We start from the raw sequence: 24,586 nt of genomic DNA, 5'->3' as shown, positions 1-24,586 counted from the left end.
GGACCTGGGTAATACCATCTGTTGTGTATACTAGGACCTGTGTAATAACATCTGTTGTCTATACTAGGACCTGGGTAATACCATCTGTTGTCTATACTAGGCCCTGGGTAATACCATCTGTTGTGTATACTAGGACCTGGGTAATACCATCTGTTGTGTATACTAGGACCTGGGTAATACCATCTGTTGTGTATACTAGGACCTGGGTAATACCATCTGTTGTGTATACTAGGACCTGGGTAATACCATCTGTTGTGTATACTAGGACCTGTGTAATAACATCTGTTGTCTATACTAGGACCTGGGTAATACCATCTGTTGTCTATACTAGGCCCTGGGTAATACCATCTGTTGTGTATACTAGGACCTGGGTAATACCATCTGTTGTGTATACTAGGACCTGGGTAATACCATCTGTTGTGTATACTAGGACCTGGGTAATACCATCTGTTGTGTATACTAGGACCTGGGTAATACCATATGTTGTGTATACTAGGACCTGGGTAATAACATCTGTTGTCTATACTAGGACCTGGGTAATACCATCTGTTGTGTATACTAGGACCTGGGTAATAACATATGTTGTCTATACTAGGACCTGGGTAATAACATCTGTTGTGTATACTAGGACCTGGGTAATAACATATGTTGTGTATACTAGGACCTGGGTAATACCATCTGTTGTCTATACTAGGACCTGGGTAATAACATCTGTTGTCTATACTAGGACCTGGGTAATAACATCTGTTGTGTATACTAGGACCTGGGTAATAACATCTGTTGTGTATACTAGGACCTGGGTAATAACATCTGTTGTGTATACTAGGACCTGGGTAATAACATATGTTGTCTATACTAGGACCTGGGTAATAACATCTGTTGTCTATACTAGGACCTGGGTAATACCATCTGTTGTCTATACTAGGACCTGGGTAATAACATCTGTTGTGTATACTAGGACCTGGGTAATAACATCTGTTGTGTATACTAGGACCTGGGTAATAACATCTGTTGTGTATACTAGGACCTGGGTAATAACATATGTTGTCTATACTAGGACCTGGGTAATAACATCTGTTGTGTATACTAGGACCTGGGTAATACCATCTGTTGTCTATACTAGGACCTGGGTAATACCATCTGTTGTGTATACTAGTACCTGGGTAATAACATCTGTTGTGTATACTAGGACCTGGGTAATACCATCTGTTGTGTATACTAGGACCTGGGTAATAACATCTGTTGTGTATACTAGGGCCTGGGTAATACAATATGTTGTCTATACTAGGACCTGGGTAATACCATCTGTTGTCTATACTAGGACCTGGGTAATACCATCTGTTGTGTATACTAGGACCTGGGTAATAACATCTGTTGTGTATACTAGGACCTGGGTAATAACATCTGTTGTGTATACTAGGACCTGGGTAATACCATCTGTTGTGTATACTAGGACCTGGGTAATAACATCTGTTGTCTATACTAGGACCTGGGTAATACCATCTGTTGTCTATACTAGGACCTGGGTAATACCATCTGTTGTGTATACTAGGACCTGGGTAATACCATCTGTTGTGTATACTAGGACCTGGGTAATACCATCTGTTGTGTATACTAGGACCTGGGTAATACCATCTGTTGTGTATACTAGGACCTGGGTAATACCATCTGTTGTGTATACTAGGACCTGTGTAATAACATCTGTTGTCTATACTAGGACCTGGGTAATACCATCTGTTGTCTATACTAGGCCCTGGGTAATACCATCTGTTGTGTATACTAGGACCTGGGTAATACCATCTGTTGTGTATACTAGGACCTGGGTAATACCATCTGTTGTGTATACTAGGACCTGGGTAATACCATCTGTTGTGTATACTAGGACCTGGGTAATACCATATGTTGTGTATACTAGGACCTGGGTAATAACATCTGTTGTCTATACTAGGACCTGGGTAATACCATCTGTTGTGTATACTAGGACCTGGGTAATAACATATGTTGTCTATACTAGGACCTGGGTAATAACATCTGTTGTGTATACTAGGACCTGGGTAATAACATCTGTTGTGTATACTAGGACCTGGGTAATACCATCTGTTGTCTATACTAGGACCTGGGTAATAACATCTGTTGTCTATACTAGGACCTGGGTAATAACATCTGTTGTGTATACTAGGACCTGGGTAATAACATCTGTTGTGTATACTAGGACCTGGGTAATAACATCTGTTGTGTATACTAGGACCTGGGTAATAACATATGTTGTCTATACTAGGACCTGGGTAATAACATCTGTTGTCTATACTAGGACCTGGGTAATACCATCTGTTGTCTATACTAGGACCTGGGTAATAACATCTGTTGTGTATACTAGGACCTGGGTAATAACATCTGTTGTGTATACTAGGACCTGGGTAATAACATCTGTTGTGTATACTAGGACCTGGGTAATAACATATGTTGTCTATACTAGGACCTGGGTAATAACATCTGTTGTGTATACTAGGACCTGGGTAATACCATCTGTTGTCTATACTAGGACCTGGGTAATACCATCTGTTGTGTATACTAGTACCTGGGTAATAACATCTGTTGTCTATGCTAGGACCTGGGTAATTACATATGTTGTGTATGCTAGGACCTGGGTAATAACATATGTTGTGTATACTAGGACCTGGGTAATACCATCTGTTGTGTATACTAGGACCTGGGTAATACCATCTGTTGTGTATACTCGGACCTGGGTAATAACATATGTTGTGTATACTAGGACCTGGGTAATAACATATGTTGTGTGTACTAGGACCTGGGTAATACCATCTGTTGTGTATACTAGGACCTGGGTAATAACATCTGTTGTGTATACTAGGGCCTGGGTAATACAATATGTTGTCTATACTAGGACCTGGGTAATACCATCTGTTGTCTATACTAGGACCTGGGTAATACCATCTGTTGTGTATACTAGGACCTGGGTAATAACATCTGTTGTGTATACTAGGACCTGGGTAATAACATCTGTTGTGTATACTAGGACCTGGGTAATAACATCTGTTGTCTATACTAGGACCTGGGTAATAAAATCTGTTGTGTATACTAGGACCTGGGTAATAACATCTGTTGTGTATACTAGGACCTGGGTAATACCATCTGTTGTGTATACTAGGACCTGGATAATAACATATGTTGTGTATACTAGGACCTGGGTAATACCATCTGTTGTCTATACTAGGACCTGGGTAATACCATCTGTTGTGTATACTAGGACCTGGGTAATACCATCTGTTGTCTATACTAGGACTTGGGTAATACCGTCTGTTGTGTATACTAGGACCTGGGTAATACCATCTGTTGTGTATTCTAGGACCTGGGTAATAACATCTGTTGTCTATACTAGGACCTGGGTAATAACATCTGTTGTCTATTCTAGGACCTGGGTAATACCATCGGTTGTCTATACTAGGACCTGGGTAATACCATCTGTTGTCTATACTAGGACCTGGGTAATACCATCTGTTGTGTATACTAGGACCTCTGTAATAACATCTGTTGTCTATACTAGGACCTGGGTAATAACAACTGTTGTGTATACTAGGACCTGGGTAATACCATATGTTGTGTATACTAGGACCTGGGTAATAACATATGTTGTCTATACTAGGACCTGGGTAATAACATCTGTTGTGTATACTAGGACCTGGGTAATAACATATGTTGTGTATACTAGGACCTGGGTAATACCATCTGTTGTGTATACTAGGACCTGGGTAATACCATCTGTTGTCTATACTAGGACCTGGGTAATACCATCTGTTGTCTATACTAGGACCTGCGTAATACCATCTGTTGTGTATACTAGGACCTGGGTAATACCATCTGTTGTGTATACTAGTACCTGGCTAATACCATCTGTTGTGTATACTAGGACCTGGGTAATACCATCTATTGTGTATACTAGGACCTGGGTAATAACATCTGTTGTGTATACTAGGACCTGGGTAATAACATCTGTTGTGTATACTAGGACCTGGGTAATAACATCTGTTGTCTATACTAGGACCTGGGTAATACCATCTGTTGTGTATACTAGGGCCTGGGTAATAACATCAGTTGTGTATTTTAGGACCTGGGTAATAACATCTGTTGTCTATACTAGGACCTGGGTAATAACAGCTGTTGTCTATACTAGGACCTGGGTAATAACATCTATTGTCTATACTAGGACGTGGGTAATAACATCTGTTGTCTATACTAGGACCTTGGTAATACCATCTGTTGTCTATACTAGGACCTGGGTAATACCATCTGTTGTGTATACTAGAGCCTGGGTAATAACATCAGTTGTGTATTTTAGGACCTGGGTAATAACAGCTGTTGTCTATACTAGGACCTGGGTAATAACATCTATTGTCTATACTAGGACGTGGGTAATAACATCTGTTGTCTATACTAGGACCTGGGTAATACCATCTGTTGTCTATACTAGGACCTGGGTAATACCATCTGTTGTGTATACTAGGACCTGGGTAATAACATATGTTGTCTATACTAGGACCTGGGTAATACCATCTGTTGTGTATACTAGGACCTGGGTAATAACATCTGTTGTCTATACTAGGACCTGGGTAATAACATCTGTTGTGTATACTAGGACCTGGGTAATAACATCTGTTGTCTATACTAGGACCTGGGTAATACCATCTGTTGTGTATACTAGGACCTGGGTAATAACATCAGTTGTGTATTTTAGGACCTGGGTAATAACAGCTGTTGTCTATACTAGGACCTGGGTAATAACATCTGTTGTCTATACTAGGACCTGGGTAATAACATATGTTGTGTATACTTGGACCTGGGTAATACCATCTGTTGTCTATACTAGGACCTGGGTAATAACATATGTTGTGTATACTAGGACCTGGGTAATACCATCTGTTGTGTATACTAGGACCTGGGTAATAACATCTGTTGTCTATACTAGGACCTGGGTAATAACATCTGTTGTGTATACTAGGACCTGGGTAATACCATCTGTTGTGTATACTAGGACCTGGGTAATACCATCTGTTGTGTATACTAGGACCTGGGTAATAACATCTGTTGTCTATACTAGGACCTGAGTAATACCTTCTGTTGTGTGTACTAGTACCTGGGTAATAACATCTGTTGTCTATGCTAGGACCTGGGTAATAACATATGTTGTGTATACTAGGACCTGGGTAATAACATCTGTTGTGTATACTAGGACCTGGGTAATAACATCTGTTGTGTATACTAGGACCTGGGTAATACCATCTGTTGTGTATACTAGGACCTGGGTAATACCATCTGTTGTGTATACTAGGACCTGGGTAATAACATATGTTGTGTATACTAGGACCTGGGTAATACCATCTGTTGTCTATACCAGGACCTGGGTAATACCATCTGTTGTCTTTACTAGGACCTGGGTAATACCATCTGTTTTCTATACTAGGACCTGGGTAGTAACATATGTTGTGTATACTAGGACCTGGGTAATAACATCTGTTGTCTATACTAGGACCTGGGTAATACCATCTGTTGTGTATACTAGGACCTGGGTAATACCATCTGTTGTCTATACTAGGACCTGGGTAATACCATCTGTTGTGTATACTAGGACCTGGGTAATACCATCTGTTGTGTATACTAGTACCTGGGTAATACCATCTGTTGTGTATACTAGGACCTGGGTAATACCATCTGTTGTGTATACTAGGACCTGGGTAATAACATATGTTGTGTATACTAGGACCTGGGTAATACCATCTGTTGTGTATACTAGGACCTGGGTAATAACATCTGTTGTGTATACTAGGACCTGGGTAATAACATATGTTGTGTATACTAGGACCTGGGTAATACCATCTGTTGTGTATACTAGGACCTGGGTAATACCATCTGTTGTGTATACTAGGACCTGGGTAATACCATCTGTTGTGTATACTAGGACCTGTGTAATAACATCTGTTGTCTATACTAGGACCTGGGTAATACCATCTGTTGTCTATACTAGGCCCTGGGTAATACCATCTGTTGTGTATACTAGGACCTGGGTAATACCATCTGTTGTGTATACTAGGACCTGGGTAATACCATCTGTTGTGTATACTAGGACCTGGGTAATACCATCTGTTGTGTATACTAGGACCTGGGTAATACCATCTGTTGTGTATACTAGGACCTGGGTAATACCATATGTTGTGTATACTAGGACCTGGGTAATAACATCTGTTGTCTATACTAGGACCTGGGTAATAACATCTGTTGTGTATACTAGGACCTGGGTAATAACATATGTTGTCTATACTAGGACCTGGGTAATAACATCTGTTGTGTATACTAGGACCTGGGTAATAACATATGTTGTGTATACTAGGACCTGGGTAATACCATCTGTTGTCTATACTAGGACCTGGGTAATAACATCTGTTGTCTATACTAGGACCTGGGTAATAACATCTGTTGTGTATACTAGGACCTGTGTAATAACATATGTTGTCTATACTAGGACCTGGGTAATAACATCTGTTGTGTATACTAGGACCTGAGTAATAACATCTGTTGTCTATACTAGGACCTGGGTAATAACATCTGTTGTCTATACTAGGACCTGGGTAATAACATCTGTTGTCTATACTAGGACCTGGGTAATACCATCTGTTGTCTATACTAGGACCTGGGTAATAACATCTGTTGTCTATACTAGGACCTGGGTAATAACATCTGTTGTGTATACTAGGACCTGGGTAATACCATATGTTGTGTATACTAGGACCTGGGTAATACCATCTGTTGTGTATACTAGGACCTGGGTAATAACATCTGTTGTGTATACTAGGACCTGGGTAATGCCATCTGTTGTGTATACTAGGACCTGGGTAATAACATCTGTTGTGTATACTAGGACCTGGGTAATACCATCTGTTGTGTATACTAGGACCTGGGTAATAACATCTGTAATCTATACTAGGACCTGGGTAATAACATATGTTGTGTATACTAGGACCTGGGTAATAACATATGTTGTGTATACTAGGACCTGGGTAGTAACATCTGTTGTGTATACTAGGACCTGGGTAATAACATCTGTTGTGTATACTAGGACCTGGGTAATACCATCTGTTGTGTATACTAGGACCTGGGTAATAACATCTGTTGTGTATACTAGGACCTGGGTAATACCATCTGTTGTGTATACTAGGACCTGGGTAATAACATCTGTTGTGTATACTAGGACCTGGGTAATAACATCTGTTGTGTATACTAGGACCTGGGTAATAACATATGTTGTGTATACTAGGACCTGGGTAATACCATCTGTTGTCTATACTAGGACCTGGGTAATAACATATGTTGTCTATACTAGGACCTGGGTAATAACATATGTTGTTTATACTAGGACCTGGGTAATAACATCTGTTGTGTATACTAGGACCTGGGTAATACCATCTGTTGTGTATACTAGGACCTGGGTAATAACATATGTTGTCTATACTAGGACCTGGGTAATAACATCTGTTGTGTATACTAGGACCTGAGTAATAACATCTGTTGTCTATACTAGGACCTGGGTAATAACATCTGTTGTCTATACTAGGACCTGGGTAATAACATCTGTTGTCTATACTAGGACCTGGGTAATACCATCTGTTGTCTATACTAGGACCTGGGTAATAACATCTGTTGTCTATACTAGGACCTGGGTAATAACATCTGTTGTGTATACTAGGACCTGGGTAATACCATATTTTGTGTATACTAGGACCTGGGTAATACCATCTGTTGTGTATACTAGGACCTGGGTAATAACATCTGTTGTGTATACTAGGACCTGGGTAATACCATCTGTTGTGTATACTAGGACCTGGGTAATAACATCTGTTGTGTATACTAGGACCTGAGTAATAACATCTGTTGTCTATACTAGGACCTGGGTAATAACATCTGTTGTCTATACTAGGACCTGGGTAATAACATCTGTTGTGTATACTAGGACCTGGGTAATAACATCTGTTGTGTATACTAGGACCTGAGTAATAACATCTGTTGTCTATACTAGGACCTGGGTAATAACATCTGTTGTCTATACTAGGACCTGGGTAATAACATCTGTTGTCTATACTAGGACCTGGGTAATAACATCTGTTGTCTATACTAGGACCTGGGTAATACCATCTGTTGTCTATACTAGGACCTGGGTAATAACATCTGTTGTCTATACTAGGACCTGGGTAATAACATCTGTTGTGTATACTAGGACCTGGGTAATACCATATGTTGTGTATACTAGGACCTGGGTAATACCATCTGTTGTGTATACTAGGACCTGGGTAATAACATCTGTTGTGTATACTAGGACCTGGGTAATACCATCTGTTGTGTATACTAGGACCTGGGTAATAACATCTGTTGTGTATACTAGGACCTGGGTAATACCATCTGTTGTGTATACTAGGACCTGGGTAATAACATCTGTAGTCTATACTAGGACCTGGGTAATAACATATGTTGTGTATACTAGGACCTGGGTAATAACATATGTTGTGTATACTAGGACCTGGGTAGTAACATCTGTTGTGTATACTAGGACCTGGGTAATAACATCTGTTGTGTATACTAGGACCTGGGTAATACCATCTGTTGTGTATACTAGGACCTGGGTAATAACATCTGTTGTGTATACTAGGACCTGGGTAATACCATCTGTTGTGTATACTAGGACCTGGGTAATAACATCTGTTGTGTATACTAGGACCTGGGTAATACCATCTGTTGTGTATACTAGGACCTGGGTAATAACATATGTTGTCTATACTAGGACCTGGGTAATAACATCTGTTGTGTATACTAGGACCTGAGTAATAACATCTGTTGTCTATACTAGGACCTGGGTAATAACATCTGTTGTCTATACTAGGACCTGGGTAATAACATCTGTTGTCTATACTAGGACCTGGGTAATACCATCTGTTGTCTATACTAGGACCTGGGTAATAACATCTGTTGTCTATACTAGGACCTGGGTAATAACATCTGTTGTGTATACTAGGACCTGGGTAATACCATATGTTGTGTATACTAGGACCTGGGTAATACCATCTGTTGTGTATACTAGGACCTGGGTAATAACATCTGTTGTGTATACTAGGACCTGGGTAATACATCTGTTGTGTATACTAGGACCTGGGTAATAACATCTGTTGTGTATACTAGGACCTGGGTAATACCATCTGTTGTGTATACTAGGACCTGGGTAATAACATCTGTAGTCTATACTAGGACCTGGGTAATAACATATGTTGTGTATACTAGGACCTGGGTAATAACATATGTTGTGTATACTAGGACCTGGGTAGTAACATCTGTTGTGTATACTAGGACCTGGGTAATAACATCTGTTGTGTATACTAGGACCTGGGTAATACCATCTGTTGTGTATACTAGGACCTGGGTAATAACATCTGTTGTGTATACTAGGACCTGGGTAATACCATCTGTTGTGTATACTAGGACCTGGGTAATAACATCTGTTGTGTATACTAGGACCTGGGTAATACCATCTGTTGTGTATACTAGGACCTGGGTAATAACATCTGTTGTGTATACTAGGACCTGGGTAATACCATCTGTTGTGTATACTAGGACCTGGGTAATAACATATGTTGTCTATACTAGGACCTGGGTAATAACATATGTTGTGTATACTAGGACCTGGGTAATAACATCTGTTGTGTATACTAGGACCTGGGTAATACCATCTGTTGTGTATACTAGGACCTGGGTAATAACATATGTTGTCTATACTAGGACCTGGGTAATAACATCTGTTGTGTATACTAGGACCTGAGTAATAACATCTGTTGTCTATACTAGGACCTGGGTAATAACATCTGTTGTCTATACTAGGACCTGGGTAATAACATCTGTTGTCTATACTAGGACCTGGGTAATACCATCTGTTGTCTATACTAGGACCTGGGTAATAACATCTGTTGTCTATACTAGGACCTGGGTAATAACATCTGTTGTGTATACTAGGACCTGGGTAATACCATATTTTGTGTATACTAGGACCTGGGTAATACCATCTGTTGTGTATACTAGGACCTGGGTAATAACATCTGTTGTGTATACTAGGACCTGGGTAATACCATCTGTTGTGTATACTAGGACCTGGGTAATAACATCTGTTGTGTATACTAGGACCTGGGTAATACCATCTGTTGTGTATACTAGGACCTGGGTAATAACATCTGTAGTCTATACTAGGACCTGGGTAATAACATATGTTGTGTATACTAGGACCTGGGTAATAACATATGTTGTGTATACTAGGACCTGGGTAGTAACATCTGTTGTGTATACTAGGACCTGGGTAATAACATCTGTTGTGTATACTAGGACCTGGGTAATACCATCTGTTGTGTATACTAGGACCTGGGTAATAACATCTGTTGTGTATACTAGGACCTGGGTAATACCATCTGTTGTGTATACTAGGACCTGGGTAATAACATCTGTTGTGTATACTAGGACCTGGGTAATACCATCTGTTGTGTATACTAGGACCTGGGTAATAACATATGTTGTCTATACTAGGACCTGGGTAATAACATCTGTTGTGTATACTAGGACCTGGGTAATAACATATGTTGTCTATACTAGGACCTGGGTAATAACATCTGTTGTCTATACTAGGACCTGGGTAATAACATCTGTTGTCTATACTAGGACCTGGGTAATACCATCTGTTGTCTATACTAGGACCTGGGTAATAACATCTGTTGTCTATACTAGGACCTGGGTAATAACATCTGTTGTGTATACTAGGACCTGGGTAATACCATATGTTGTGTATACTAGGACCTGGGTAATACCATCTGTTGTGTATACTAGGACCTGGGTAATAACATCTGTTGTGTATACTAGGACCTGGGTAATACCATCTGTTGTGTATACTAGGACCTGGGTAATAACATCTGTTGTGTATACTAGGACCTGGGTAATACCATCTGTTGTGTATACTAGGACCTGGGTAATAACATCTGTAGTCTATACTAGGACCTGGGTAATAACATATGTTGTGTATACTAGGACCTGGGTAATAACATATGTTGTGTATACTAGGACCTGGGTAGTAACATCTGTTGTGTATACTAGGACCTGGGTAATAACATCTGTTGTGTATACTAGGACCTGGGTAATACCATCTGTTGTGTATACTAGGACCTGGGTAATAACATCTGTTGTGTATACTAGGACCTGGGTAATACCATCTGTTGTGTATACTAGGACCTGGGTAATAACATCTGTTGTGTATACTAGGACCTGGGTAATACCATATGTTGTGTATACTAGGACCTGGGTATCCTAAGTATCTTCTCTCTCTCTCTCCTTCCCTGTACAGGTTCCGTTTCAGCGGGCGTATCCTGGGCCTGGCTCTGATCCACCAATACCTACTGGATGCCTTCTTCACTAGACCCTTCTATAAGGGCCTGCTGCGCATGTACGTATCCACCACCTGGACTGTCTAATTCTAGCTATACACCAGGGGTATTCAACTCTTACCCTACAAGGTCCAGCGCCTGCTACTTTTCTGTTCTACACGATCGTTAATTGCACACACCTGGTGTCCCAGGTCTAAATCAGTCCCTGATTACAGGGGAACACAGCTGTGGAACAGGCTTTTAGGTCCAGTGTTGAATATAGGGCTTTACACTATATAACTAGAGAGTATTTTTCTGATGTTTTAAGACTGTACCAGACATGTGGTTATATAGATTAGTAGAGTTAACTGACCTCCTGCCTAAATCCATTCTACTCTACTCTATTCTATTCTGCTCTACTCTACTCTATTCTACTCTATTATACACTACTCTGCTCCACTCTACTCTGCTCTATTATACTATATTCTACTCCACTCTGCTCTGCTCTATTATACTATATTCTACTCTACTCTACTCTATTTTACTCCATTCTGTTCCATTCTGCTCCATTCTGCTCTACTCTACTCTATTTTGCTCCATTCTACTCCGCTCTACTCCGCTCTACTCCGCTCTGCTCTACTCTACTCCATTCTGCTCCATTCTGCTCCATTCTGTTCCATTCTACTCCATTCTGCTCTACTCTATTCTGCTCTACTCTACTCTACTATTCTACAGCCTATGTGAGCTGAGTGATCTGGAGTATCTGGATGAGGAATTCCACCAGAGTCTCCAGTGGATGAAGGACAACGACATCGAGGACATGTTGGACCTCACCTTCACTGTCAATGAGGAGGTGTTCGGACAGGTGTGTGTGTGATATAAAGCTTATGTGTATGTACTGTGTGTGTGTGTTTGTGTGTGTGTGTGTGTGTGTGTGTGTGTGTGTGTGTGTGTGTGTGTGTGTGTGTGTGTGTGTGTGTGTGTGTGTGTGTGTGTGTGTGTGTGTGTGTGTGTGTGTGTGGAGAGAGATATAAAGCCAATGTGTATGTACTGTGTGTGTGTGTGTGTGTGTGTGTGTGTGTGTGTGTGAGTGAGAGATATAAAGCCAATGTGTATGTACTCTGTGTGTGTGTGTGTGTGTGTGTGTGTGTGTGTGTGTGTGTGTGTGTGTGTGTGTGTGTGTGTGTGTGTGTGTGTGAGAGAGATATAAAGCCAATGTGTGTGTGTGTGTGTGTGTGTGTGTGTGTGTGTGTGTGTGTGTGTGTGTGTGTGTGTGTGTGTGTGTGTGTGTGAGAGAGAGAGAGAGTTATAAAGCCTATGTGTGTGTACTGTGTGTGTAGATCACAGAGAGAGAGCTGAAGCCAGGCGGGGCCAACATCCCAGTGACAGAGAAGAATAAGAAGGAGTACATTGAGCGCATGGTGAAGTGGCGTATTGAGAGAGGAGTGGTTCAACAGACAGAGAGTCTGGTCCGGGGCTTCTATGAGGTACGATCTAGAACAAGGACTTTCTGAATCAAATATCTCCTGATACAGATTCTGATAAAGGTAGACTCAGCAGTATCATCATACACACTGGGGCAACTTCCTGCTCACAGACATCAACAACAACTGAATTCAAATTGGGCAAGATGTATCTAAAGGCTGTAGTGTGGCTGAATGTAATATGAAGACTGTATAATGGGATTGAGTTTGTTGTTGTGTTTGTAATAATAATACATGCCATTTAACAGACTGTTTTATCCAAAGCGACTTCCAGTCATGCGTGTATACATTTTACATATGGGTGGTGCTGGGAATCTAACCCAGCACCGTTACAAGCACCAGCCTCTACCAACTGAGATACAAAGGTTGTGGTCATGGTTTGTAGCCTGGATGCCCTGTGCTGTGTCATGCAGGTGGTGGATTCCAGGCTGGTGTCAGTGTTTGATGCCAGGGAGCTGGAGCTGGTGATAGCTGGCACCGCTGAGATAGACCTGGTAGACTGGAGGAGCAACACAGATTACAGAGGAGGTATGAACAGGGGGGAGACTGGAGGAGCAACACAGATTACAGAGGAGGTATGAACAGGGGGGGCAGACTGGAGGAGCAACACAGATTACAGAGGAGGTATGAACAGGGGGGTAGACTGGAGGAGCAACACAGATTACAGAGGAGGTATGAACAGGGGGGGCAGACTGGAGGAGCAACACAGATTACAGAGGAGGTATGAACAGTGGGGTAGACTGGAGGAGCAACACAGATTACAGAGGAGGTATGAACAGGGGGTAGACTGGAGGAGCAACACAGATTACAGAGGAGGTATGAACAGGGGGGAGAGGAAGAGACAGGGGGAGACGGGGAGAGACGGGGGAGACGGGGAGAGACGTGGGAGAGGGGAGACCGGGAGCCCAAATGACACCCTATTCCCTATATAGTGCACAGCTCTTGTCAAAGGTAGTGCACTATGTAGGGAATAGGGTGCCATTTAAGACAAAGACAATACCTTTGTGTATTGCACCTTTCATGTCATTTTGAGCTGCTGTCTGGGTCTCAGGCAGCAGTAAAGATAGTCTTGTTCCATTCAGATGTAGAAGGAAATGTTTTAAAATGCCTTTCCAATTAGGAAGAGCTGTTACAGAAAGAAGTGTATATAACAGTATACTCTAGCTAGCTGTCTGGTTCAACCTGAGTGACTCATGTCTATCTGTCTGTCTTCCTTAGGTTACCATGACAACCACATAGTGATCCGTTGGTTCTGGGCGGCGGTGGAGAGGTTCAACAACGAGCAGAGACTCAGGCTGCTACAGGTGGGGGTGCACACACACACACACACACATACAAACAAACAAAAACACACACATATAGAAACAAACACACACACATACACACACATAGACACATAGACATACAAACACACACACACACAGTGAGTAACAGCGACCTTCTTCTTTCTGCTCTGTTAGTTTGTGACGGGTACCTCCAGTATTCCCTACGAGGGTTTTGCCTCTCTCCGAGGCAGCAACGGACCCCGCAGGTTTTGTGTGGAGAAATGGGGAAAAGTTACCTCTCTACCCAGGTAAACTACTGTGCTGACTTCACTTGTAAGGCCAAGGGAACTGACTTTACTTGTGAGGCCAAGGGGACTGACTTTACTTGTAAGGCCAAGGGGACTGACTTTACTTGTGAAGCCAAGGGGACTGACTTTACTTGTGAAGCCAAGGGGACTGACTTTACTTGTGAGGCCAAGGGGACTGACTTTACTTGTGAGGCCAAGGGGACTGACTTTACTTGTGAGGCCAAGGGGACTGACTTTACTTGTGAGGCCAAGGGAACTGACTTTACTTGTGAGGCCAAGGGGACTGACTTTACTTGTAAGGCCAAGGGGACTGACTTTACTTGTGAAGCCAAGGGGACTGACTTTACTTGTGAAGCCAAGGGGACTGACTTTACTTGTGAGGCCAAGGGGACTGACTTTACTTGTGAGGCCAAGGGGACTGACTTTACTTGTGAGGCCAAGGGGACTGACTTTACTTGTGAGGCCAAGGGGACTGACTTTACTTGTGAGGCCAAGGGGACTGACTTTACTTGTGAGGCCAAGGGGACTGACTTCACTTGTGAGGCCAAGGGAACTGACTTCACTTGTGAGGCCAAGGGAGCTGACTTCACTTGTGAGGCTAAGTGAACTGACTTCACTTGTGAGGCTAAGTGAACTGACTTCACTTGTGAGGCTAAGTGAACTGACTTCACTTGTAAGGCCAAGGGAATTGACTTTACTTGTAAGGCTAAAGGAACTGACTTCACTTGTGAGGCCAAGGGAACTGACTTTACTTGTAAGGCCAAGGGAACTGACTTTACTTGTAAGGCCAAGGGAACTGACTTTACTTGTAAGGCCAAGGGAACTGACTTTACTTGTAAGGCCAAGGAACCTGACTTCACTTGTGAGGCTAAGGGAGCTGACTTCACTTGTAAGGCTAAAGGAACTGACTTCACTTGTGAGGCTAAAGGAACTAACTTCACTTGTGAGGCTAAAGGAACTAACTTCACTTGTGAGGCTAAGTGAACTCATGTAGTATATTATCAATTTGAGTATAATGTATGAAACGGTATTATACAGACTGAAGTACGTTGTTGTTGTTTTCACTGTGTTTGCGGTTGTCTCCTCCCCAGGGCTCACACCTGTTTCAACCGGCTGGACCTCCCTCCATATCCATCCTTCTCCATGCTGCACGAGAAGATGCTCACTGCCGTGGAGGAGACCAGCACCTTCGGCCTCGAGTGATGATCCCTATCACCTTTAACCCCCACTCCTCCTACGACCTTTGACCCTGACCTCTGAACTGTAGTATCACAGAGGTAGAGGAACCCAAGGGGTTCAAGGGGATGACTGTCTAGTCTGTCTGGCACCCTGTTGTATCTTTATACACACACCTTCCTGAAGTGAGCTGAACAGAGGAGAATAGAGCGATGTCTATCAGAGGGTATGACCCCTGCACAACACCAGGGTTTCCATGTGACGGTTAAGGTCACTTAGACACACTGCCAACACAAACCAAAAGGAGAGCACCCTAACACTCACACCCTTGTTATTCCATTAGACCAATGGGAGAGATGGACTCGTAAGCCTCCAAACCAATCGCACAATGAAGGAACAAAAACCAAGACCTGGAGTGAGACTCCAACTGGCTCATCACGTTTTATTATTTAAAATAGGGATTTCCAGAGGAGTCTTGTAAGGAAGGTGGTGGTCGAGCTTTTCCTGGAGAGCAAAAGAAACAAAGCTCCTTTATCTCACAGAGAGGCTGAGGTGGACATCACAGGACATCGCTCCTCTCTGAGAGGCTGAGGTGGACATCACAGGACATCGCTCCTCTCTGAGAGGCTGAGGTGGACATCACAGGACATCGCTCTTCTCTGAGAGGCTGAGGTGGACATCACAGGACATCGCTCTTCTCTGAGAGGCTGAGGTGGACATCACAGGACATCGCTCCTCTCTGAGAGGCTGAGGTGGACATCACAGGACATCGCTCCTCTCTGAGAGGCTGAGGTGGACATCACAGGACATCGCTCCTCTCTGAGAGGCTGAGGTGGACATCACAGGACAGTGTTGCTCCTGGAGAAGGGGATGAGAGGAGAGAGGAAGAGATGAAAGAAGACAAGACAGGTGCTCTTCAGCTGCTGTGGCCACGCCTCCTGCCCTGTCAGGGAGAGAACCAACCAATCAAGGTCCAGGCAGCTTTGTGACCTGACCTTGTTGAACACTCTGACAGGTGTGCTCTAGAACAGAACACTGAAGTAGCCTATCATGATGCGGTGGTGTCTGTGTGGTGAAGCTGAACTTGGATCTCTCTACAGGCTTTTCATCTATCTGCAAAATGTATTTTGTAACGGCCACAAACGATATGTTTTTGAATGTACTGACTGATATCACGATGATGCGCTTGAATGTGTCGTTTTTGTACGTCGCTCGATGACTCGTCAAATCTAAATGGCTGCCTCATTCTTAAACTTCAGGGCAAGCTATTAGCACGAATAACCAAACTCAGCTACGGTTTGTACGATAAAGACATTACATTGAGTTGGCTTTCCCATAATGTTAGACACAGCTCACACACACTCTTTCAGTGTTTTAGCTGTTTTCATTGTTTGCAAGTAAGTTGATTGTCATCGTCTCTTTATCATTGAGCTACACTGCCAGAGTAGAGGGTGATCTGAACTTTTTAAATCCGTCATGGTTGTTTGTTGCTCTTGTTTTTATCTTTCTCCTTATGTACATTATCCTGATTGAATACGTTGGTTTGATCTGTTCCTATTTCAGTAGGGGTTGGGACCCCGATATAACATCATATAATGACAAATGTTCGTATGACCATGATAATATAAGTAAAACATGGTGATTAACAACCTGCATGTCGAGACACACACACACACACTTACATCATGCAAGTATAATGTGATCTGTGTGTGGGTGATGGTAAGGTCAAGGGACATTTATAGCTTTATAGAGACTCGTGACAGAGAACATGTTGAAGTCATATACAAGCACAGATGCCCATTGTATGCTATTACACTGACTGTTTTGATGGGGGAAATGTTGGTTTTCAAGTGAGGGGAAAAAATATATTTTAGAGACGTATCTACAGTACTAGGAAGTTTTAAGACGAGGAGTAATGATAATATGAAGGAAGAGTCATAGAAACAAATACATATTTGTCATGTTTTTCACTTCATACTCTGCCTTAGAAGGCATTAGTCTGCCTTCTGATACCACCATATTCTACTCTCAGGGTGCGTTCCAGGTCGCCTTTACTGCAGTCGCGCTGCTGCTGAGCATTTTAGCCGATTACTATATTATATGTATATCATATTAATGTGGTTCCAGAGAGGTAAATACTTTTCCAGACGTTGTGAGGGACTATCATCTGAGCAGTGTGTCGACTGCAATAACGATGACATGAAACACGCCCAATGTCTTTGTTTCAGGGCTGTGACCATACCCGGCCACCATCACATCCCGAGACTGTGGAATGTAGCTAACAGAATGTAAGGGACTGAAATAGAACAACTTCCTGCATTCTCTTCCATCATCCCAGGGCCAGTGAGAGACTGAGGGCAGATATATTACATGTTTTCCGTTAAAAACATACTTTAAAAAAAGGGAAGTGCACAGTGGCATAACATGTTAGTAATTTATCAGACGCTCTTATCCAGAGCGATTTACAGTTAGTGCATTCATCTTAATAAACTGTAGCTAGGTGGGACGGGTTCTGGTGTAGTTTTTGAGCATAGACTGAAAGACTGAAGCTAGGGAGGGGCAGTTTCTCTTGCTGTTTCGTAGGTATGCACCATGGTCTTGTAGTGGATGCGAGCATTACGGGAATACTGTACATGAGCTGGGATGGCTTGCAAGAAGTTCTTATAACTTTTTGCGTACTGACAGTACACCTTTCATTCTGACTCCCTCTCTGTCTGCAAATGAATGATTATGCTGTCGTGTGTAGGCTATATATTTTCACCAGGGGTCTCCAACAGGTCGAGCCAAACAACTCTGAAAGTACTTGCAATTTTAACGTGTTCCACGACAAACTGTCCTTAACAAATCCCACAAGTGTCCGCCACCGAAAGCTCCCAGCTACTATGTAATTAACGCAAAATGTACATTTAAAAAGCCAAACCTAACAATATCTGCCAATGAATTCCCAGCAATATTGCCCGTCTGTCTGGCTGTGTGGTGCGCGCGTTTGTCCATCACTCCAGCCAGTTGACGTGACAAACCATCTTGTGAGTTGACAGAAATACTTTCCCCAAAACCTTTTCAATTAAATATTTATTGCAAGTAGGCTTACCTGGCAGAAGAATATAATGAGTATCTATTATTTGTTATTTGAAAACTTGAAATGCGCAGCAGTATGGAACCATTGCTGGACTGGCACATTCCTCACTCAGATGCGCAATTAAAGGGCCAGATGCGCAATTACGGGAAAATTGCACAAAGATCTCTACATTTGTGAGTTTCTTCCAGGCCTAAAAAAAATTGTCCTCAGAGGCGATTTAAGAATTGACTTGCACTCAGAACATCCCATTTCGTTGTTTCTCTATGAATAATTGTAATTTTGATGGAAAAAATTCTAAAACCAGGAAAAACAACACTGACAACAAATCTCTGATTTTAGAGTTGTTTATTAACCATTATTTTACCAGGTATATTGACAGAAAATATAGTGAACTACTTTCTCTTGTGTATCAAGGACCTGGAGAAGAGTGGGCCTATTTTAAAATCTAGAAAGAAATGAGTAGCTCTAATGGCAGAAAAGGTTGGAGACGCCTGATTTGCACTGAATGTACCAATGTTTTGGGGCTTTAAATGGGGCTTTTGACTCTATTCATCCAAGTCTCGGTCTCTCAACCTCCATGGTCTTCACATTCACCACCATCACTGAGTAACCGATAAACCATCACACCAACCCACTAGTTCTTTACTCACAGAAACACTTTAACTACAACACAACATGCATATATATATATATTATCACCAATTGTGACCAATTTGAATGTTGCATCCATGTTTCAGTTGTTCTCACCTTCTTATAATGGAATGTTCTGTCTGTTCCTCTCTGGCTGGCTGTCTGCCTGTCTGGTCCTGTGACCGGCAGGACTCTAGGATTAGATACTGTCTGCTGGGGGGTTCAAGGCTGTGTCTTTGTCAGAGCTTCACTCTATGCAAAGCTTTTTTCTCCATGTCACTCCTTTATGATTGTATGAGGAAAAAAAAACGATAAAAATAATTGATTAAATGTGTCTCTGTGTCTTTTGTGTTGGGAGTTGAACATGGATTAAGTTTCTATTAGTAGTGGTATATTCAGTATTACGTTTTTTGGCAATTTTTTTCATAAATGAATAAATAAATCAAATTGAAAGGTAAGATGTCATTGTGCATAACTGATCCCTCCCCTTCTACCTGTTGCTAAGAGCAACCGAAGCGTCAGCGGACTGTACACAGAAGAGCAATGCTAGTTAACGTCAGCTAGCAAGCTAACAGCTGGAAGTGGCTGTTTTAGTTTACGTTAAGTTCAAGAAATGTCATAATATAATGCAATTTGATTCAAGTCAATATGTTAGTTTCTCTCTAAAAACGGTAAGGAAATGCCACCAAAAAGAGTCAAAAGCGGGACAGTGTCTGCTGCTGGTGCAACGGCAGTTGGAAACAAAGGTTGGGAAACTGGACTCACTACTGCATCATTTGAGGAGGTAGGTAACGTTAAGAGTTTGCTAACTTTAGCTAGCTACAACTTTAGTAAAGCTAGATATCTAGCTAGTGAAACACTATTTAAACACACTAAACTTTAAGGGGCCAGCTACAAAAGCAGGGAATGACTTCACTTGTCACAGACCTGTCACTTGGCTATGTTGTTGTTCACTGATCAGTGTTGTCTGATGATGATGCTAGGAGACTTGGAAGGCCAGCATTTCTCTGGTGGTGGGAGAGAGGCTGAAGGATGAGGAGCTGATCGGTGCTCTGCTGCTGGCTGTACAGAAGCCCCTACGCAGGCTCTTCAGCGTAGTCACCTGGGACACCACCCTAGAAAAGGTCAGTAACATAAAGTGTGATTGTTCACAGTCAAGCATATATCAACCAATGAATGAAATGCTTCACAGATCCATGAACTGGGAAACCCAAAAATCAAGAAGACCAAGGATGCACCCATGTTTTATGAGGTATGTAATGCACCCATGTTTTATGAGGTATGTAATGCACCCATGTTTTATGAGGTATGTAATGCACCCATGTTTTATGAGGTATGTAATGCACCCATGTTTTATGAGGTATGTAATGCACCCATGTTTTATGAGGTATGTAATGCACCCATGTTTTATGAGGTATGTAATGCACCCATTTTTCAGTAAAATGTGCTCTATAGGCTATTCATTTCAAAAGATACATTTACGAAGCAGCAGAGAAAGAGTTGCACAATAAATTAGAACTATTACCCACTTTCTGTCTATTCTATATCAAGTATGTTGTTTGTCTATAAAGGTGATGGAGGCAGCCAAGGTCCTGCTGGATGCAGGAGAGGAGCTGCCCTGTGATCTGCTGGGTAAACTGCTCAAGTTCCAGCTCCTGGGAGTCAAGGCCAACGACCAGCAGAGGAGAGCCACAGAGATGAGGGTAGGAAGGAACTCCTGGCAGCCATCAACAATTATCAGTCATCTTATCGCCCTGGCAACAGTCAGCTTTCCTAGAGAATCTTTTGAAGTGTTATTGTCAGATAGAGTTATAGTAGTATTGTAACATTGGTGATAAGAAACCTTGTCTGAGACATGAAGACTAGCCTGCACTACCTGTTAATGCCTAGGCTTCAGCTCTGCAGGCTAACGCAGTCTTCTGGCACAGAGGAGACCCGGATTTGAACCGCAGTATGCAGTATTAGCACCACTTAGTTTAATCCACTCTCTCCCAGGCTGCTGAGGAGAAGGGTAAGGGCAAGGCTGGCAATGCCTCCCCAACCAAAGACAAAGGTGGTGCCAAGCCTGCCGCCAAAGGTGACAAGGGGAAGAAAGGGGCAGAGCCCAGTGCCCCAACCAAGGACACCAAGCTGAAAAAGAGGGGCGAGGAGGATGAGACCAACAAGTATATAGGTGAGCAGTCTACTCTGTCTCAGTGATCACAGGTCGTTAGTATGAGGTTGGTTGTCACTTTGTGTTGGGGAGACTGGGTGGTTGTCTCTCTCTCTCTCTCTCTCTCTCTCTCTCTCTCTCTCTCTCTCTCTCTCACCTCTCATGCTTTCGTGTGTGTGTGTGTGTGTGTGTGTGTGTGTGTGTGTGTGTGTGTGTAGACGATGAGCCAGATGATGGACCGCAGCACTACGTCCTGGTGGTGGGCTTCCAGCAGGCTCAGCTGGTCTCTGTGCTGGACTCCCTGGGGGTCCATGTGTCCAACGTTATCAAGCTGACCTCACAGAGACCAGACCGGCCAGAGGGATCACTGGAAGGGAGTGATGCCAAACCCCTGGATGGGGGTAAGACTCAGATTGGCATCACTGTGAGGTTTGGATTGATTTAGCCTGGGATCTTGAGTGTTTTGTTACATTGTACAGTCAGGGTAAACTGAATCAAGCACAGCAGAGGTATTTGACAGTATTTCATATTGGCAGTACAGTATTGATCTATCAAGCAATTAATTTTAATGTGATTTGTGTTGCTAAATGCTGCTATTGTGTTCCTGTAGACGCGGAGACTAACATTAGGAGAAGACAACGGGAGCAGTTCTGGGGTCAGTTGGAAGGGGTGCTAAACAGTGGCTCAGCATTCTCCAAGCTGTTTGATGTGGCCCGCCTCAGTCACACCGCTAAAGAGCTCCTGTCACCACAAGACAAGGATAGCCCAGAGGCTATGGTGATTTCCTTGCCTTCTGCTTCTTCTGATTCTGCTGCTGCTTCTTCTGCTTCTGATTCTTCTGCTTCTTCTTCTTCTGCTTCTTCTTCTGCTTCTACTTCTGCTTCTTCTTCTGCTTCTTCTTCTGCTTCTGCTTCTGATTCTTCTTCTTCTGCTTCTTCTTCTGCTTCTGCTTCTGCTTCTTCTTCTGCTTCTTCTTCTGCTTCTGATTCTTCTTCTTCTGCTTCTTCTTCTGCTTCTGCTTCTGCTTCTTCTTCTGCTTCTTCTTCTGCTTCTGCTTCTGATTCTTCTTCTTCTGCTTCTTCTTCTGCTTCTTCTTCTTCTGCTTCTTCTTCTGCTTCTTCTTCTTCTGCTTCTGATTCTTCTTCTGCTTCTGCTTCTTCTTCTGCTTCTTCTTCTTCTGCTTCTTCTTCTGCTGCTGCTTCTTCTTCTTCTGATTCTTCTGCTGCTGCTGCTCCTTCTTCTTCGCTTCCTCCTCTTTCTTCTTCTTCTTCTTCTTCCTCTTCTTCTGATATCAATCAAAGCTCTGACGAGAAGGCCGAGAGTCTGACACCTAAGCAATAAACATTGGCAAGAGCAGTGTGGGGTCTTTCTTTAATTATTATAATTTTTATAATGTACTTAAAATGCCATGTTTATATGTTGTGTTGTAGCTTGGGTTTGGGACATGTCTGTTTGAGGACGTGGCGTGTCTGATCTATGACTGTCTGGACTGGAGGAGACAGCATCAACACTACCTGAACAACATGAGACTGGTCCAGGTGCCATCTGTCCCCAGGGCTGGGGCACGCACCACCCAGGACAGCCCTGCAGAGGTACTGTACCAGAAACACACATGCATGCACACACAGGAGGAACTGACTGGTGGATGGAGCAGGAAACCATACTGAATATACACAATACTGTCTTTATTTCACGTAAGCCTGTTTTCTGCTTCTACATGTAGCAGAAATGTTGAGGAATATTTTCTGTCATATCTTAGATGGTTCAGACCACAACGCCTCAGACACCTGGGTCCAAGAAGAGACAAGCCCAAGAGGAGACCACTCCAGGTATTCTACAGCTTCACTAACACTCTCTGTAGGACAGGTGATGTTATAATGGATAGTTCAAGTAAATGATTCCAGTTAACTGATAGCTGAATGGAAGTGAATTGACCCTGACCCAGGGAGCTGATGTCTGTTGTTGTACCTGTAGACCCTGAACCGGCTGCTCTGAGTACTGATGTGGACATGCGTTACTATAACGACCTGCTGGACCAGATTCCTCCTGAAGCTTCCTCTGTTCCCCTCATACTACACTGCATACTGGAGCAGGTTCTGTTCTGTTCCCTTCATACTACACTGGAGCAGGTTCTGTTCCCTTCATACTACACTGGAGCAGGTTCTGTTCCCCTCATACTACACTGCATGCTGGAGCAGGTTCTGTTCCCTTCATACTACACTGGAGCAGGTTCTGTTCCCCTCATACTACACTGTAGCAGGTTCTGTTCTCTTCATACTACACTGTAGCAGGTCCTGTTCTGTTCCCTTCATACTACACTGTAGCAGGTTCTGTTCTCTTCATACTACACTGCATGCTGGAGCAGGTTCTGTTCTGTTCCCTTCATACTACACTGGAGCAGGTTCTGTTCTGTTCCCTTCATACTACACTGGAGCAGGTTCTGTTCCCTTCATACTACACTGGAGCAGGTTCTGTTCTGTTCCCTTCATACTACACTGGAGCAGGTTCTGTTCTGTTCCCCTCATACTACACTGGAGCAGGTTCTGTTCCTTTCATACTACACTGGAGCAGGTTCTGTTCTGTTCCCTTCATACTACACTGGAGCAGGTTCTGTTCCCTTCATACTACACTGGAGCAGGTTCTGTTCTGTTCCCCTCATACTACACTGGAGCAGGTTCTGTTCTGTTCTCTTCATACTACACTGGAGCAGGTTCTGTTCTGTTCCCTTCATACTACACTGGAGCAGGTCCTGTTCCCTTCATACTACACTGGAGCAGGTCCTGTTCTGTTCCCTTCATACTACACTGGAGCAGGTCCTGTTCCCTTCATACTACACTGGAGCAGGTTCTGTTCCCTTCATACTACACTGGAGCAGGTTCTGTTCTGTTCCCTTCATACTACACTGGAGCAGGTTCTGTTCTGTTCCCTTCATACTACACTGAAGCAGGTCCTGTTCTCTTCATACTACACTGGAGCAGGTTCTGTTCTGTTCCTTTCATACTACACTGGAGCAGGTTCTGTTCTGTTCCCCTCATACTA

The 24,586-nt window shown here is 42.9% G+C and overlaps 2 protein-coding genes across 4 annotated transcripts in view; both read left to right on the top strand.

The window, feature by feature from the left end:
• The window catches only part of LOC106595449 (E3 ubiquitin-protein ligase HECW2), a 156,495-nt gene extending 136,770 nt beyond the window's left edge, over positions 1–19,725 (top strand). For all 3 annotated transcript variants that reach the window (XM_082963710.1, XM_082963708.1, XM_082963709.1), the window contains exons 25-31: positions 11,435–11,533; positions 12,189–12,318; positions 12,794–12,940; positions 13,351–13,465; positions 14,156–14,241; positions 14,398–14,510; positions 15,602–19,725. In XM_082963710.1, coding sequence (XP_082819836.1) covers positions 11,435–11,533; positions 12,189–12,318; positions 12,794–12,940; positions 13,351–13,465; positions 14,156–14,241; positions 14,398–14,510; positions 15,602–15,713 — 802 coding nt within the window. In that variant the 3' untranslated portion in view covers positions 15,714–19,725. The remainder of the gene's footprint in view (positions 1–11,434; positions 11,534–12,188; positions 12,319–12,793; positions 12,941–13,350; positions 13,466–14,155; positions 14,242–14,397; positions 14,511–15,601) is intronic.
• Positions 19,726–19,880: 155 nt separating this feature from the next.
• Positions 19,881–23,941, top strand: LOC145861382 (sperm-associated antigen 17). Its single transcript, XM_082963712.1, has 10 exons — positions 19,881–20,179; positions 20,379–20,519; positions 20,588–20,647; positions 20,967–21,098; positions 21,391–21,568; positions 21,766–21,948; positions 22,158–22,324; positions 22,978–23,139; positions 23,307–23,376; positions 23,522–23,941. The coding sequence occupies exons 1-10, from the start codon at positions 20,075–20,077 to the stop codon at positions 23,833–23,835; spliced, it is 1,512 nt and encodes a 503-aa protein (XP_082819838.1). The 5' UTR covers positions 19,881–20,074; the 3' UTR covers positions 23,836–23,941.
• The last annotated feature ends 645 nt before the right edge of the window (positions 23,942–24,586 follow it).

This window comes from Salmo salar, chromosome 17 (genome assembly GCF_965601325.2).
Source record: "Salmo salar chromosome 17, fSalSal1, whole genome shotgun sequence".
NCBI lineage: Eukaryota > Metazoa > Chordata > Actinopteri > Salmoniformes > Salmonidae > Salmo > Salmo salar.
This window is presented reverse-complemented; position numbering and strand designations above follow the sequence as displayed.